General features: G+C 41.0%; 1 protein-coding gene across 1 annotated transcript in view; it reads right to left on the reverse strand.

Annotated features, from left to right (window-relative positions):
• Positions 1–16275, reverse strand: part of DSCAM (DS cell adhesion molecule) — a 630903-nt gene that overhangs the window by 191443 nt on the left and 423185 nt on the right. Inside the window, exon 11 of the mRNA XM_054049425.1 lies at positions 14461–14634. Coding sequence (XP_053905400.1) covers positions 14461–14634 — 174 coding nt within the window. The remainder of the gene's footprint in view (positions 1–14460; positions 14635–16275) is intronic.

The following is a 16275-nucleotide window of genomic DNA, read 5'->3' on the forward strand; positions in this document are numbered from 1 at the left end:
TGATTGTCTGTACCCCTATATTCACCCCTTTTATGGGACTATGATACATTTTGTATGAAGTATGCCTTGTGAAGTATCATTTTAAAACTCATAATTTGCTTATCACTATTGCCCTGGTAAAATATGTGTGGCAACATTACATGTAAAGCTATAGAATTCCTCTGTATGGTATTACAAGACATATTCCAAGTCGGGGGGTGGGGGAGGGGGGGCAACCACAAACCAGTTTCCCAGGGACAAAAGGCTAGCCAACATCTCATCCAGTGTCAACAAAATCAAATAGACCATCACCTGGTTAAGTGGCCATTCTTTGGCAGGAAAGAGGATGTGGGTGCAAATCTACATCCTGAAAAAGAAACAGCTGGGGGTTCCTGTCCATGCAGACTTTCTGTTTCCTGAACCTTAGCTGGAGATGATTCTTGAAGAAGAAAAAGAACTATAAATGGAGAGAGGAGGTGCCCCAAATTATCTGTTCCTCCTTTCCTCCCTACCCCTGGCAACCACAAAACCTGGAGAACAAAGGAAACAGCTTTGGACTGGAGGAGGTATCCTGACTGAAAGAATTTAGCCAATAAGACTCTAGATCGTGGTCAGAGAGACCTTTGCTTTGAATTTACTCTAACTTGTTAAGTTAGGCAATAGTTGTGATTTACTTTTATTTTCTTGTAACCACTTCTGATTTTTATGCTTCATTACTTGTAATCTTAAAATCTATCTTTCTGTAGTTAATAATCTTGTTTATTGTTTTCTCTAGACCTGTGTGTTTGTGTGTTTGTATTGAAGTGTTTGGGAAGTTCCATTTGAGATAACAGGATTTGTTTCTATTAATAAAATGACGAATTTTATATGAGTTTGTATTGTCCAGGAGACTGCTGGGCAGTACATAATGCACATTTCTGGGGGGAAGTCTGGACCTGGGAAGTTGCTGGTGTTGCTCTGCAGTATAATTCAAGGATGGCTGGCTGTAGCATTCTTGCAGTATAATTTATATGCTGGAGGCTGTGTGTGAGCAGACTAGGAACGGTGGCTCTCACAGCAAAACAGTGTAAAAAGTGCCCCAGATTGGAGAACTGAGGGGACACAGTTGTTCATCAGTCCAGATTGTACTCTCAGTAATGTCACATGTATACAATCAGTTGATTCAATTGCTTATCACTTGAGGTTCTAACCCCCTGCCTTTTGTAGCTCAGATAAAGTTTAGTAGTAAAGATAAAGATAAAGTTATAATTTCAGCATATCTCCATAACTCTCAATAAACACTGTGTACATACATCATACAAGAATATTAATGATCAATGAATTATTAATTTTCCAATGACACATTACATGACACCTTTTAGATACAGATTATAACCACAGTGAGTTGGGGTACACTGAATTGGACGGGCCTGAAACTCGTTACCTGATACCAGTGAGCCCTGGCCCTCTGGCACTGGGATGCTCTTAGGGTCACAAAACTTGCATTTTTGCTCTTTATCATTTGAGAATACCAGCTTCTGCCTCGTACTTGAGTTTTGAAACATACTGTGATCAAAATATACTGAGAAGTGGCCCGATGACCTGTACGGAAGAAAGTGGCTTGGTGGGCTATGGATAGAAGAAAAGAGGGAGAGCAGGTGAAAAATGAGAAAAGTTATGAGCAACATCCATATCTGTTAGTCTTAAAGGTGCCGCAGGACTCTCTGTTGCTTTTTACAGATCCAGACTAACACAGCTACCCCTCTGATACTTGACATCCATATCTTGGTGCATCCTGGCCTTGGAGTGTATTTAAGTTGGTATATGCTTATAACTTTATAAGTAGGAAGCACCCTCAAGTTAGCACTATAGTAAGTAGAAAGAAGAAAAACTAAAAAGGAGAAATGTTCATTTCTTAAAAATAGGGATGAAGTAATCAACACTTCTGAGGAGGAAAATAGTCACATGTACTGTATATGGCTGGTAAATTGATTGGTATCTCGCTATCAGTTTTACCATATCTTCTTTAGAAGTATGCCATTTATCACTGATTTAAGCATATTCATTTTCTGTTAGCAAATTTAGCCCCAACTCCTGATGAACTGCAAATACAAAAATAAGTGATGATGAATCATGCATGTATTTCCTATAATGGGAATTTATATTCTGCTGGGTGCCAACACACACACACACACACACACACACACACGCCTTCCACATTAGGAAAGTAATTTAAATTTGCTCCATCACCAATGACAAAAATCTATTCATAATTGCACATATATTTTTAAACATTATTCAAGAAACAGGGTTGATATGACCACCAAATAAGGTGAATGTATAGGGAAAAAGTGGAGTTGTAGACCTGTGTCTATACGGTAGTATAAAAAACTCATCCGCCTGCATGTAAACTAATCAGAATCACAGATGAGCTGTGTGCATATACTAGCTAATACTTCCTATTATATATTGAATAAAAATTAAACTACCACAAAACTGTTTTATCAGAGTATTTTGGTGGCATGGTAACAACTCCATATTTAAGGCAGCATTAATCTTTTGACTTTGAGAGGACTTTAAAACCTCTCTGTAGCTCCCAGGTTCAGCTTCAGCTCATCTATGAGCTGACCTAATGCAAGTACTGGGACATCTTGGGGGTAGAGGTATGGTCATATGTGATGAAGGATAGGTAGAGCTGTGTGTTATCTGCATATTGCTGGCACTTTAGTCCTTGCATCTGACAAGTTCACCTAGTCACTGAATGTAAATGTTAAAAAAGAACCAGAGAGAGAATTGAGCCTTGTAGGATGTATTGGTGGAGGTCCAGTTTCCCATCACTATTCTTTGGGTGCATCCCTTCAGGAAGAACTCAAACATTTAGTGCACTACCCTGGACTCCTGACACCTGTCTCAAGTAGGGCTTGAGGATTTACAAAGACCAAAAAAATAAAATAAATAAAAGCCAAGAAAAGGAACCCTCTGGAGTAAGAGACAATAGTCTATAACTATATAAGTGATAAAGGGAGAGCACAAGTTGTCATCATTGCAGAGGAGAGACTCTGCCAGGAGGGATGTCTCATGAAAGGTAGATCTGAGCTTTCTGAACTAGACAAAAGCTGTAAGGATTGACTATTGGGTAAGAAGTACCTTATTAGATAGGAAATAACTTGTTAATCAGTGTAGGCTATTGTCAGGACTGAGATCCCCACTTTGAACTTTAGGGTACAAATGTAGGGGCCTGCGTGAAAAACTTCTAAGCTTAACTACCAGCTTAGCTCTGGTTCGGCTGCCACCATTTCAATGGATTCCCTCCCTGGGAAGCCTTGAAAAACCCTCACCAAATCCCTGGTGAAAACAAATCCAAAACCCCTTGGATCTTAAAACAAGGAGAAATTAACCATTCCCCTCCTTCCTCCCACCAACTCCTGGTGAATCAGTTCCAACCCCCCCCTGGGATCTACAACAGGGAGAAATTAACCATCCCCCCTCCTTCCTCCCACCAACTCCTGGTGAATCAAGATCCAAAACCCGTTTGGATCTAAAACAAGGAAAAATCAATCAGGTTCTTAAAAAGAAGGTTTTTAATTAAAGAAAAAGGTAAAAATCATCTCTGTAAAATCAGTATGGAAATTAACCTTACAGGGTAATCAAACTTAAAGAGCTCAGAGGACTCCCCTCTAGTCTCAGGTTCAAAGTACAGCAAACAAAGATAAACACTCTAGTAAAAGGTACATTTACAAGTTGAGAAAAACAAAGGAAAACTAACACGCCTTGCCTGGCTATTTACTTACAAGTTTGAAATAGGAGAGGCTTGTTTAGAAAGATGTGGAGAACCTGGATTGATGTCTGGTCCCTCTCATTCCCGGAGAACGAACACACTCCCAAACAAAGAACACAAACAAAAGCCTTCCCCCCCCCCCAAGATTTGAAAGTATCTTGTCCCCTTATTGGTCCTTTAGGTCAGATGCCAGCCAGGTTACCTGAGCTTCTTAACCCTTTACAGGGAAAAGGATTTTGGAGTCTCTGGCCAGGAGGGATTTATAGTACTGTACACAGGACAGCTATTACCCTTCCCTTTATAGTTATGACAGCTATTGATTGCATTTTATGTTTTTCTTTTACCTGGAACCTTAATTCCAAACCCTTAATACTCTCTTTTATTTCAATCTCTGTCTCAAGCTCCATTAAATAAACTTCAATTTGGTTTTACTATAAACCTAAGTGCATAGGTGCTGACTCTGTGGGTGCTCCAGGGTTGGAGCACCCACAGGCTGCGCCGATCAGCTCCTCCCCTCCCCCGCAATGCCTCCCACTTGCAGAGGATCAGCTGTTCAGCAGCAGGCAGTAGGCATTGGGAGGGTAGAGGGGAGGAGTGAGTGTGTGGTGTGCTTGGGGGAGGAGGCAGAACAGGGAAGGAAGAGGCGGGACGTGGGTGGGAAGAGGCGAGGCGGGAGTGCAGCCTGGGGGGAAGGTGTGGAGTGGGGGCAGGGCCTGGAGTGGACCGGGGATTGCGCACCCCCCAGGAACTCAGAAAGTCGGTGCCTCTGCCTAAGTGCCTTGTGCTAAGGAGACTGGAGAAATAGGACTCACTGCTTTCACGGAGGCAGCAGACCTCAAAGTGTACATTGTGGGTGTCCAGAAGAGAAGAGACGGGGCACTCGAGTGTAACAAAATGGCACGTGTAAATTGATAGCCTGAATTGGGAAAGAGCTGGGCTCCTGGGGGCTGGATAGGAGCGCCTGTGTTGCCAACTGCCATTGGGGAGGGTCTCCCCTGGTGGACACAGATCAGGCTCTCTCGTGCTGTAAGCAGGTGATAGTGATCCACACCAGATACCTTGAGTAACTCTGAAAAGTGTCATAATGGAATAACAATTAAGGGGGCAGGATAGAAAAAAATACAGAGCTCTCTCCAAATATACTGTAACAGTGCAATAAGCAAGTACAAGTAATAGTGAAACTCTGTTAAGCTAGTTGGCATATACTTGCTTAAAAGCCTATTTAGAAAAACATATATTATTCCAGGAATCTACATGCAGGCTTCATGTGATGGTACATCTAAACTGAATAATTTTGTTTTAAATTCTCTCTTTCAAAAAAGAAAAAGAAAACCCAAACTATAAGTGAGGACATTTTCCAATACACTTCCTGTAAGCCTTCCAAGATTAAAGTATGCCTCTTAACCAGCTTCCTTTATATTCTAGTGCCACTGACATTGCATTTCTATGACAAATGAATTAGACTTGAATATCGGGAGAAAAAAGAGAAAAAAAGAAAGAGAGGCGCTCTACATTTCAACGAGCCACCTATAATATACACTGGATTAATTTCCCTCTCTCCACAGGAATTGCACTGCTGTGATAGGTGAACTGTTCTCTGAGCGGGGCATACTGCCCCTTTAACTAGCTCAGTGATTCCCAAACTTATTCCGCAGGTTCGGCCGATTGCGGCTCTAACTGTTTGCTGCTCCAGGCCAATGGGAGCTGCTGGAAGTGGCGTGGCTCCCATTGGCCTGGAGCAGCGGACCGCGGCCAGTGGGAGCCGCGATCGGCCAAACCTGGCCCGGCCCACCAGGGGCTTTCCCTGCACAAGCGGCGGAACAAGTTTGGGAACCACTGAACTAGCTCGACTGTATCTTATATTTTAAATATCCATTTTTAATTCCACTCCCATCAACACAAAAGGTTTATAAGATTGATGAAGGTAAATATGAACTGGATAATTTTCTATCTAAATTAGCCAGCATGGAAGTACCAGAATATCAATGGAAAAATGGAAATATTTTACTATTATTTATTCTGGTCCTGCTCATAATGTGCTAGGTGCTGTCCATATACATAGGAGACACAGATCCCAACCCTGTGATGAGCTCTGTTGGGCAGACCCTTGAGTGCACGCAGTTCCATTGCCTTCAGTAGGGCTCTGTCTGGGTGCTCATTGCAGGATCAGAGCCACTATCCTGTCTCCAAAAAAAGTTACAGTTTAATAGGAAAAGTAACATACCAAGGGCAGGGAAGAGGGATTCAGTGAAAATATCTGTAGTTTTATACACATTTCACCGTGATTATTAAATAATTATTTAATAAAATTATTAAATATCGTGATTATTTATACATTTTTAAATATAAAGAAATAAAATATTGGCTACACTACACCATTTCCCTCAGACTATCCAGTAGTAATTGGCTAGTTTCTTGTAGGCCTCATAGCAAAATTAAGTTTGAAAGAAGGCTTTGAAGGAGGAAATGGTAATGACTTTATTACGTTGATCATCTCTGCAATGATGCCTTAATATTTTACCTCCCTTATGATACCTCTGACAGCAGAACACTTCTGAAAATAGAATTACAGTCCCAGCTGAATGTTCTCTATGTAAGTATTAAAAAAAATCCACATATACTTCATGTTTAATTTTGTTATGCAAGCACCACAGGGCTTGGAGAGACGACTATCTACAAGAAAAGATAATGAGTGTGATGGCGTTTATCCAGATAAAAAGATATTGTAGGTCTATATATACTTATCTATATTTGCCTTAGGGTGAGAATCTCTATGTTTCATCTTCCTGCTAGCAGCATTGCTGGTGCAGCTAGTCTCCTGGGAAAGAAAAAGGCGCTGCTATTTTTTTCCCTCCCGCATAGCCAATTACTACTGGGTTCTTTCCTTAAAAAAAGAGAGCAAATTTCCAGTCCCTTCTTTAAAAAATGATAGTAATGTAATGATTTGCATACAAAAGCACTTTAATATTTGTACTGTAGTGCATCTGGCAATTATCTGACGAGATATAGCAGTCGTTTCAGCCATTTGCCACAGGCTTGACATTAGTGAGAATAGTAAAAAGCATTCAGATCTACAAAAAAAAAGGGATATTCCAGTTTTCTACCAGCTACCTTGAACATACTTCACGTTTAATTTCACCCTGTTGCCACAAGCACTGTGTTGTTATGACAGCTGATCTGCCATGGAATAGCTGTAAAAGAAAATCAACAAAGGGTCGCTTCAGCGACTTTCAGTGCAATTTACTGGCGCTTGTATCTTGCGGCTGCTGCCGCCTGTCGGGGTAATGACACATGATGGGTGATTAAAGTGCAAGTCCTTAAATCAAAGCTGTGCCGATGGTCTGAAGAGGCAGCAAACAGCACTCAGAGCTTGTTCATTTCTCATAGTGGGAGGACCTCATTAGAATAAAAAGGGGCCTGTTATACTAACAAGAGTGAGTATTTGTGTCTAGGGAACCTTTTCATGTTTTCAAGATTTACCATAGCTTTTCTCTAGCTTCTCCCAGACTGCATTAAAAAATAAAAGTACTACAATCCATCAACATTTACTTGAAATTAGAACAGAGGCTCCCAATAGTTCGTTTATATCTACATATTTCAACAAAGATACCCCATCTTTTGGCCAGGAGGGTGGGGTAGAAAAAGGCAAGGCAATTGGGTCTGGCAAGAAAAAGGCACTTTTTGGGTGTATATGCTGCTTTCGGTTCAACTGAATTAATTTTTCATTATTTTTCGCCTTTACGTACTCCATTGTTCTGATGAGATGTTTAAGTCATTGAACTATGGAGTCTCCCTTTTCCATTGGCCAGAATCTCAGCCCTCTCTGCCTAAGGTAGCTGCAATAGATAAGAAATTTTAAACTTTGGCTCAAGATGGCAGAACATAGAAGGAGAAAATAATAAAACACAGAGTGTACAACCGGAGTTTTGTCATGGAAAACACTATGTATTGAACATGGAAATGCAAAATATGGAATAAGGCCAGATGAAGAAATATCAGTCAGAATAGTTGGGCTTGTTCACAGTGAACTTGACACCATGAGACAACTGTTCTTCCTACAATGGATTTTTGAACATGCTATGGATGGTAATTTTTATCTTCCTTTACAGCACACCATGGGTGATTAGTTGGAGTTACTTTGCTGAGGTAAGCACACTGAATGCTCCATTATCATCCACTGCAGGAACCAGAGGTCACTGAATGAAATTAATAGGCATTAGGTTAAAAACAAACAAAAGGAAGTACTTCTTTACACAACACACAGTAAACCTGTGGAACTCTTTCCAGGGGATGTTATGAAGGCCAAAACTATAACTGGGTTCAAAAAAGAACTAGATAAGTTAATGAGGATAGGTCCATCAATGGGTATTAGCCAAGATGGTCAGGGACACGACCCTATGCTCTGAGTGTCTCTGACCTCTGATTGCCAGAAGCTGGGACTGGACAACGGGGATGGATCATTTGATAACTGCCCTGTTCAGTTCATTCCTTCTGAAGCACCTGGCATTGGCCACTACTGGAAAACAGAAAACTGGGCTAGATGGACATTGGGTCTGACCCAGTATGGCCTTTCTTATGTTATTATGTAGGTATTTTGGTAAGACAAACTCATTTAAGTGTGTCTTTATCCTGCAGGGTAAAGGTACACAAAGGAGGACAGGTGTATATATTTTTTTCACCTATGACTACTGCAATGTCTCCATGATATGGTAGCGTGTTACCTTTCAATAGTGGAAGATATAGTTTCAGGGGACTCAAAGTTCCCTTATATAAGCCTCCATTTGTTCTTCTTTGTGTTTTTGTATTTAATTATCATAATTTCTTTGTATTGCAGTAGTACCTAGAGCCCCCAATTGAGATCAGAGCCTCACCATGCCAGGTGTTGTACACAGAGTGAAAGAATGAAAGACAACCTTGCTGTGAAGAGCTTACAATTGAAATGGAGTTACCAGATATAGGGTGGGAGGGGAAACAGACACAGAGAGATGAAGTAACTTACCCAAGGTCATACAGCAGGTCAAAGGAAGAGTAGGGACTAGAACCCCAGGCTCCCAACCCAGGGCCCTAGCCACTGGGAAGTGCTGCCTATCCCAGGCTGTTTTCTTCTCTACTCTGAGCTCTTGTCACAGATTTCTAGCAGGGTTTAGCTAAAATATTTAAAGTGGGGTAGCTTAGCATGATAACTATTATCTGCGACTAATACATTCATGCTGGAAGGATGCATGAGTCTGACTCTAGGGTACAGCTTTAGGTTTATGTATTAATCATGTATAATGCAAATTGTCAAGAAGTGTATTTTAGAGGAAAGTGAATGAAGTGATTTTATTGGTAGACAAGACTTGCTGGATGTGTTTTGGTGTTCAGATTAAATATCACCAGTCTCCCGGCTGGCACGCAAATGAGTGATAGATTTAAGAAGGATCAGGGAAATCACGGCTGAATCCAGTTGATGATTTGAATAGGAACATACCACAGATTACTTCCTATGTTTTATACTGAAGCTTGGCTCCCATTAGAAATTATTACCAAACTGTTTTAACATATTATATATGCTCTAGTTTGGATTCAGATGAACCAATCTGTGCAGTTAATTTTTGAATGGTGCCCATTTTAAATAGACATCTCTTCTCCTATGACTCCTGGACAACCTTCAATTAACTTTAGTCCTTTCCTCAACTTGAAAGGCTTCTTATCCTCTGTAGAATTTCCTTAGAATCCCATAATTCCAACCACCACTGGAAAAAGTCCATTTCTGGATGCCTTCTTTCAGGCCTCTCTCATTGGTTTTTTTCACATTTTATATATCCTGGCACATGTGAAGTTTGAAAATTGCATATGTTGAGCCCAGCAGAAAGACAGTCATACCCGATGGTAATCTTCAGATGGACTTATCAAATGGTAAAGGGATGGACAATAATTGTTAGGCATAGACTATGTTTTTACGGTTCTCAGTCTAGCCCTTTGGCTGCTGCTCCAATATCCACTTTGGAGGCTCTTTCTCCTCCTCACCCTCGGTTGATTTTCCTTGGGGCTCTGTCCTTTGGTACCATCACTCTTCCCTGTATGCTTATTCCTTACGCAATCTCCATCAGTCATGCAGCTTTAGCCATATTGTCTGAGGTGAATCATCTTACAACAAGTGCCATTTGGAGCGCTAAATAATATAAATGCATATGGAATTGCCACCCGGTGCTAGCAAGGTTGTTTTTTAGCCTATATGAACTGCACAGTAAGTCTGTTTATTTGAGAAAAAATGAGGAAGAGGCAATAAACCAGGAAAGTATATTAGTTCAAATGTTCATTCTAGCCAGTTATAAACTACCAATAAAAACACTTATCTTATGTTAACACCTACTGTAAATAGGGAATAACTTTGTATACTTGATACTAGAAATGATGGAAGAGGAAAGAATCCAGTCTTTCCAAAACATGAGATTTATCTCAGTTAATATAGAAGACGTCTCTGAAAGTGTTAAGGTAGACAAAGGAGAAAATGGAGTAGACATAAACACTCATTAAAAATGGAAAAAATAACCTGCGTATAAGATTATTATTTTTAATTCATGGTTATACTTTCAGTGGTTGGCATATGCGTACATATGTTGCTAGTCGTTCAAGAGATAGGCTAAAAAGGAGGGGTGGAAGAAACCACCCCTTATGTCTCCTTTTCAGAGTGGTTTCAAGAGCTCAATGACTTTAAGTCTGTATTAAGCCACTTATTTCTTTCTCAAGTGATCTGAGATGCTACGGTTTGGTATACAGATTGAAAATCTATATAGAGTGTCAAAGAATACGGGGAGGGGGAAAGGAAGCTGATTTGTCACAAGGAATCTTCAAAGAAAATAAGTAGCAAAATATTTGTGTTAATCTTTTTGAATTTTTGAAAGGATATTCCGTTCTAACCCTGTCACCCAGAAATCACTACCTGTAGCATATTTTATCCCCTTCTGCCTTTGAGTAAAAGGAGGCAGTTAGGGTGAACACATGGAGCTGGGCAAACATGTTATGCAGGATCAATTAATGACTAGCACAGTGAATTTCACTGAGGAAATCTGAGGCTTTCATCTAGTAGCAAGGATTTCCCTGAGGACTACAGCATAGAAGCCAGTGTGTGACAGAGTGGGAAAGGGAGCAAGAATAATCACAGGGGAAAATAAAACAACATACAAACAATAGAATACATCTGGAGAACACCACATGGGTAAAGGGTCTCCTTTGGAGTGACAACAGTTTATTACATTTCAACCATAATAATTCCTATTATAACTGGGGATTCAGCCATATCATAGGCACACAACTGCACTATTCTACTGATGTCACTCCAGAAACCAGATTGCCCTTAATGTATGTTTGATTACAGCTAAATCTGAATCTCCTTTAAGCATATACCCACATATAAACAGTGTATGTTATAGCTGCTTTACTAATCCCATGCTGGGAACAGTATGTGTGTGAGTGTGTATGTGTGAGAGTGCATGCATGTGTGTGTTTGCTATCTTAGAGCCAGAGGGGTTTTCATTAGATTCAAACAGTAACTAACTCTCCAGGGAGGCCCCTGCTCTTATTTGATAAGGGATGCTCTTTTATCACACATGAAACTGCATGCAGTGATCAGACAGGCACTGTGCAGAGCTGCCAAGAAGGGAGAAGCTGCTTTTCTATAGCGTATTACAGAAATGTACTGCTACTGTAGTTGAAAACTGGTCCAAAAATGGTCAATTACAGAAGCATGGGAAACTGGTGTTAAAACCTGATTTATGAAAACCATTAGTAATTGCTCATATTTTTGGTTTTGGAAATTTTGGATATCACATTACTCTGGTCATTTCTGCAGTGATCAGGAAAAATGGTCCCCTCCTTTGTACCAATCAGTGTGTCACTTTTGGCAAAAAAACTAGAGCGTGGAAGATGTTTGAGGCTATAAACTAGCAGGTGTAATAAGATTCACACTAGTCTTTGCAATCCATTTACAACAATCTGCAATTCTTGGTATTCTAGGGTTACCATATCTAATAAATAAAAAAAGAGGACCCTCCACGGGCCCTGGCCCCGCCCATTTCCCCACCCCAGCCCCGCCCCAACTCCGCCCCTTCCCCGCCCTAACTCCGCCCCCTCCTCTCTCCCACTCCCAGCCACAGGGAAAGGGCTGCCCCAGCACTACCGGCTTCACGGTTTGCCGGGCAGCCCCCAGACCCTGCTTCCCCAGCGCAGCTGGAGCCCGGGAGGGGAAGTGCCCGGCTGGGGGCGCAGGGTCTGGAGGCACGGGGGCTGCCCGAAGCCGGTAGCGCTCGGGCAGCTCAGCTCTTAAACAGAGCCGAAGAGTCAGGGGAGGAGCAGAGCCGCCATTTTCCCGGACATGTTCGGCTTTTTGGCAATTCCCCCCGTACGGGGGTTTGACTGCCGAAAAGCCGGACATGTCCGGGAAAAAGAGGACATATGGTAACCCTAGGTATTCAAAAACTGTACATCCTAGACTACAGATCCAATGCAGAATTAATAATCTGGATTTCCCCTCCCTTTCAGGGAAAAATACCTTTTTACTTTCAAAGATAGCCCTGTGTCAAGACAATTGACATCCAGAACTCCCAAAGCATTCAATCAATCTGTGAAATACAACAGACTTGAAAATGCATGCTGTCCCTGGCGATCTCCAGCAATGCTGTTCTAATAAGTCAACAAGGAATGTTTGAAGGATGGTGTGTGCTGGTGTGTCACTATTTTCTGTACCTCTCTATGGTGAGGAAATGTATCAACATTGTGACTTCCTCTGGAATATATCTGTGACACTGATAAACCAGCTCTAGCCAAAACCATAGGCCGATTCACTTGTATGTGAAGAAGGGTTGAGTGTTAGTATGTGTTCAAACTAATTCACTCATATGCTAATAGAGATCAAAGGGGGGATGTTGATTGTATGGTTTTTGTCTGTCTATAGCTTGTAGTTTGCTATTATATTACTTCTACATTATGTAAACCATGTAATTAAATAACCCTAGATCAAAAGTGTGGTAAACGAAGAGTGTATTCAGGTGTTAGAACTTCATGAAAACTAATGGACTGTTAGGTGTATTGTTCTCATTATCTATTCAAAGGAAGGCCCATGTGGGTACAGAAGCTGTCAGCTAGCATTCTGTGTGAAGAAGTTATAAAAGATGAATTCTAGGAAAGATCCTTCAACTCTGGACTGTTTTGGATTCCATCAGAGTAGAAATACTGAGGGAGTGGACAGAGATCCCCAGAGTTATATTGGGTAACCCTGAAAGACTTTTGGAGACTAGCAGATTACCAAATCTCTGCTATCATTTTGGACTTACAAACGTAGACTCGCCTGTTAGTGTATTTTATCTATTTTAACCTCTCAATAACTCTCATTTCTTTTTCTTAACTAGTAAACCTTCAGTTATTTTACTAGAGAAATTGGCTGTCAGCGTTGTCTTTGGTGTGAGATTGAGAGTATCCATTGATCTGGGGTAAGTGACTGACCCTTTGGGGTGGAGAGTAACCTGACGTGATGTGATGTTTGGTATAGCGACCAGTATCACAAAATCCACCTGAGTGATCAGATAGGCTGGAATGCTTAAGGGGGCTGTCTGTGACTGCATGGTAAGACTGTTCTAGTGATCCAGGAATACACATTTGTTACTGGCTTGGTGAAATCTAATTATGGAACATACCACCAGTTTGGGGTGTCTGCCCTGTTTTCTGACAGCCTGACCTGAGATTGGCACTTTCGGTTGTGAGCCGCTCCAGACAGTATGACAATATCATCATCTCTATATTCTCACCTGTGTTTACGTTAAAAGAAGTTGTGTAGATATTATTATGAAAATGTATTGTTTGTATTATTGTAGCACCTAGGAGCCCCAGTCACGGGGCTGGTCCACACTAACCCCCCAGTTCGAACTAAGATACGCAACTTCAGCTACGTGAATAACGTAGCTGAAGTCGAAGTACCTTAGTTCGAACTACAAGGTACTTACCGTGGGTCCACACGCGGCAGGCAGGCTCCCCTGTCGACTCCGCGTACTCCTCTCGCGGAGCAGGAGTACCGGCGTTGACAGCGAGCACTTCCGGGATCGATTTATCGCGTCTAGACAAGACACGATAAATCGATCCCAGAAGATTTATCTGAATTCGGAGGTAAGTATAGACGTACCCATGGTCCCAGGCCCCATTGTGCTAGGACCTTTACAAACACAGAACTACAAACACAGATGTTAAAAATTGTCCCTCCTGCCCGCACAGTAAAGAAGATATGTTTAAGCCCCGTAAAGATCTCAGATCAGATAGAAAAGGCTTTGACCAAATCTTTTGCAGAAGTAAATATGTATGTGTTTTCTGAAAACAATCGACCAATGACCAATTTAAAATAAATATAATAACTGCAGTACCTTGAGAATTAGTCCAAGAATTCTTCATCCTTCTTCTCAGCCAATCGTGGGGTTTGATAGCAGATACTCATAGTATTTCTCCTTCATTATTCATTCCTTGTCCTTACCCAAAGAATGTTCTCACCACATTCTTCACTGTTGAACTATAAGTAGTGTCAACGCTCTGCCTTTTCATCGGTTTTTTAACTCTCCTAAATAAACCTTACCCAGCTATACTGACATTCCAGTTACAAGAATATGCAATTGAATTTCAATGTTATCAGGAACAGGGAGGTAACAAACAAACCTCGGTAACTCAGCTTTGGATCAAAAAGAATTGCTTTTAGTTCTTACTTTTAACAGTGAGGTACATGGACTTGCTGACGTCTGCGCCCACATCATTGCTGACCTTGCAGAGGTAGTATCCACTGTCTTCCTCCAGCACATGTTTAATCAACAAGGAGCCATTTGTGAGAAGTTGGATACGGCCATTCAAGGCAATGGGCTGGAACTGGGGGACCCCAGCACCTACAGCAGAACCCAAAAGATTAATCAGAAGGGAAGAGGTGGGGAAAGAAGAATTTGTTTAAAAGGCAGCAACAACAGCTACTTATTATTACAGGCTAAATTCAATTAAAATGAAATGTTGCTTTCTGGCATTATAACCATCTACAGAACAATCTGAATGCCTTTTGCCAAAACTAAAGTCATTCAATAGAAAGAAACAAAAGTCTTATCTTATCAGTTATAACTGTAGTTACAATTCACTACAAGGTAGAGGGTGGAGACGGAGGGAAAAAGGAGTGAGAGGGAGAGAAAGATTTGCAGAGAGCTCCTGGGTAAAAAGCCTCATTTGTTGTACATTTAGTGGCTGATAAATTATTCAAAATTACAGCTGAACAGCCACAAAGTCTGGATTCCTTATGCATATACCAAATGAATTCCTTATGATCACGAGGGATGTCTATTGTAGTAAACATGAAATGCTCAAGGGACTTTAAGGACCTTGTTCACTAAACTCATGGTAGCATGTGGACAAGCACATCAGTGAATATTTCCTCCTGCAACTGACAGTTTGATCACACATAATCTCTGAGTCACTGTGTTCTGGGACAGCATTCAGATTGGTGCAAGAACACATCTAACTGCAGGTGCAGTTTGCCATTAAAGAACTACAGTTGGTGCACAACTCACTCAGAACATGCCCTGGTCACTTTTCTATCAACAGTGAAATGAGGCCTTGAACCAAATACAACTCTGGTGTAACTGCATTGCAGTCAAGGGAGTTCAGCAAGGACAAATTTAGCTCATTGATCTCTGTTATGAGGGACTGCGAGATGGAGTTGTTGATATTCATCTCCTTAAGAAAATCCTTACTTCTCAAGGTTAGATTTACAGTATTGTATAACACCCTCCTGCATGTGTCCATTAAATTCAGTTTATTTCAGATATATTTATTATTTGCTAATGGGTATCCCTTTCTAATAGTACATATTCTCATAGGGTCTGCATGAGGCCTACGCTGTGCTTAAGTCCCACTCTTTTGCTCTATTTTATTCCATTCACCAGTGCTGTAGTGTTATTCCCCAAATAGTGGCATCTGGGGTGGCACAGTATTGAGGTGTGCATGTAAGAGGAGGACAGCTTTGCAGCCCCACGCTGACTTGCGCAGAGCATTCCTTGGCTGGATATCAGGCAAAATAGGTATGATGCTCTTAGATAATTGTTACTTTTTAAATTGTTTTTATGGCTCCTAGATACCACAGTGATGGGTGAATTTTAGATGCATTAGATTAGATTAGACTGAGTACTGTAATATACTGGGATGTCTAATAAACGATACCAAACATTCTATTACCAGCATCAGTTATGCAAAAAGAAGCCATCTTAATAATATTTTTTGGACTGAAACAACCATCTAAAGATAAATCTATGATATCTGCAAATACGTAGACATGTAGCCAAACTTCACTCTTTGGCATGAGTAGGAGCAATGAAACCAAATTAAAATGCAATGTACAATTTAAAGGATTTCAATCTGTTAATTTTCTCAGTCAGCTGCAAAGAATGTAATAAGGTGTGAACAAAGCTGTTAAACTTTTAAAAACAAAAACAAAACCCAAACTGTGCACAGCCATCAGGGAGCAGATATGGAAACTGTCATAAGCT

The sequence above is a fragment of the Malaclemys terrapin genome, chromosome 1 (genome assembly GCF_027887155.1).
Source record: "Malaclemys terrapin pileata isolate rMalTer1 chromosome 1, rMalTer1.hap1, whole genome shotgun sequence".
Classification (NCBI taxonomy): Eukaryota; Metazoa; Chordata; order Testudines; family Emydidae; genus Malaclemys; species Malaclemys terrapin.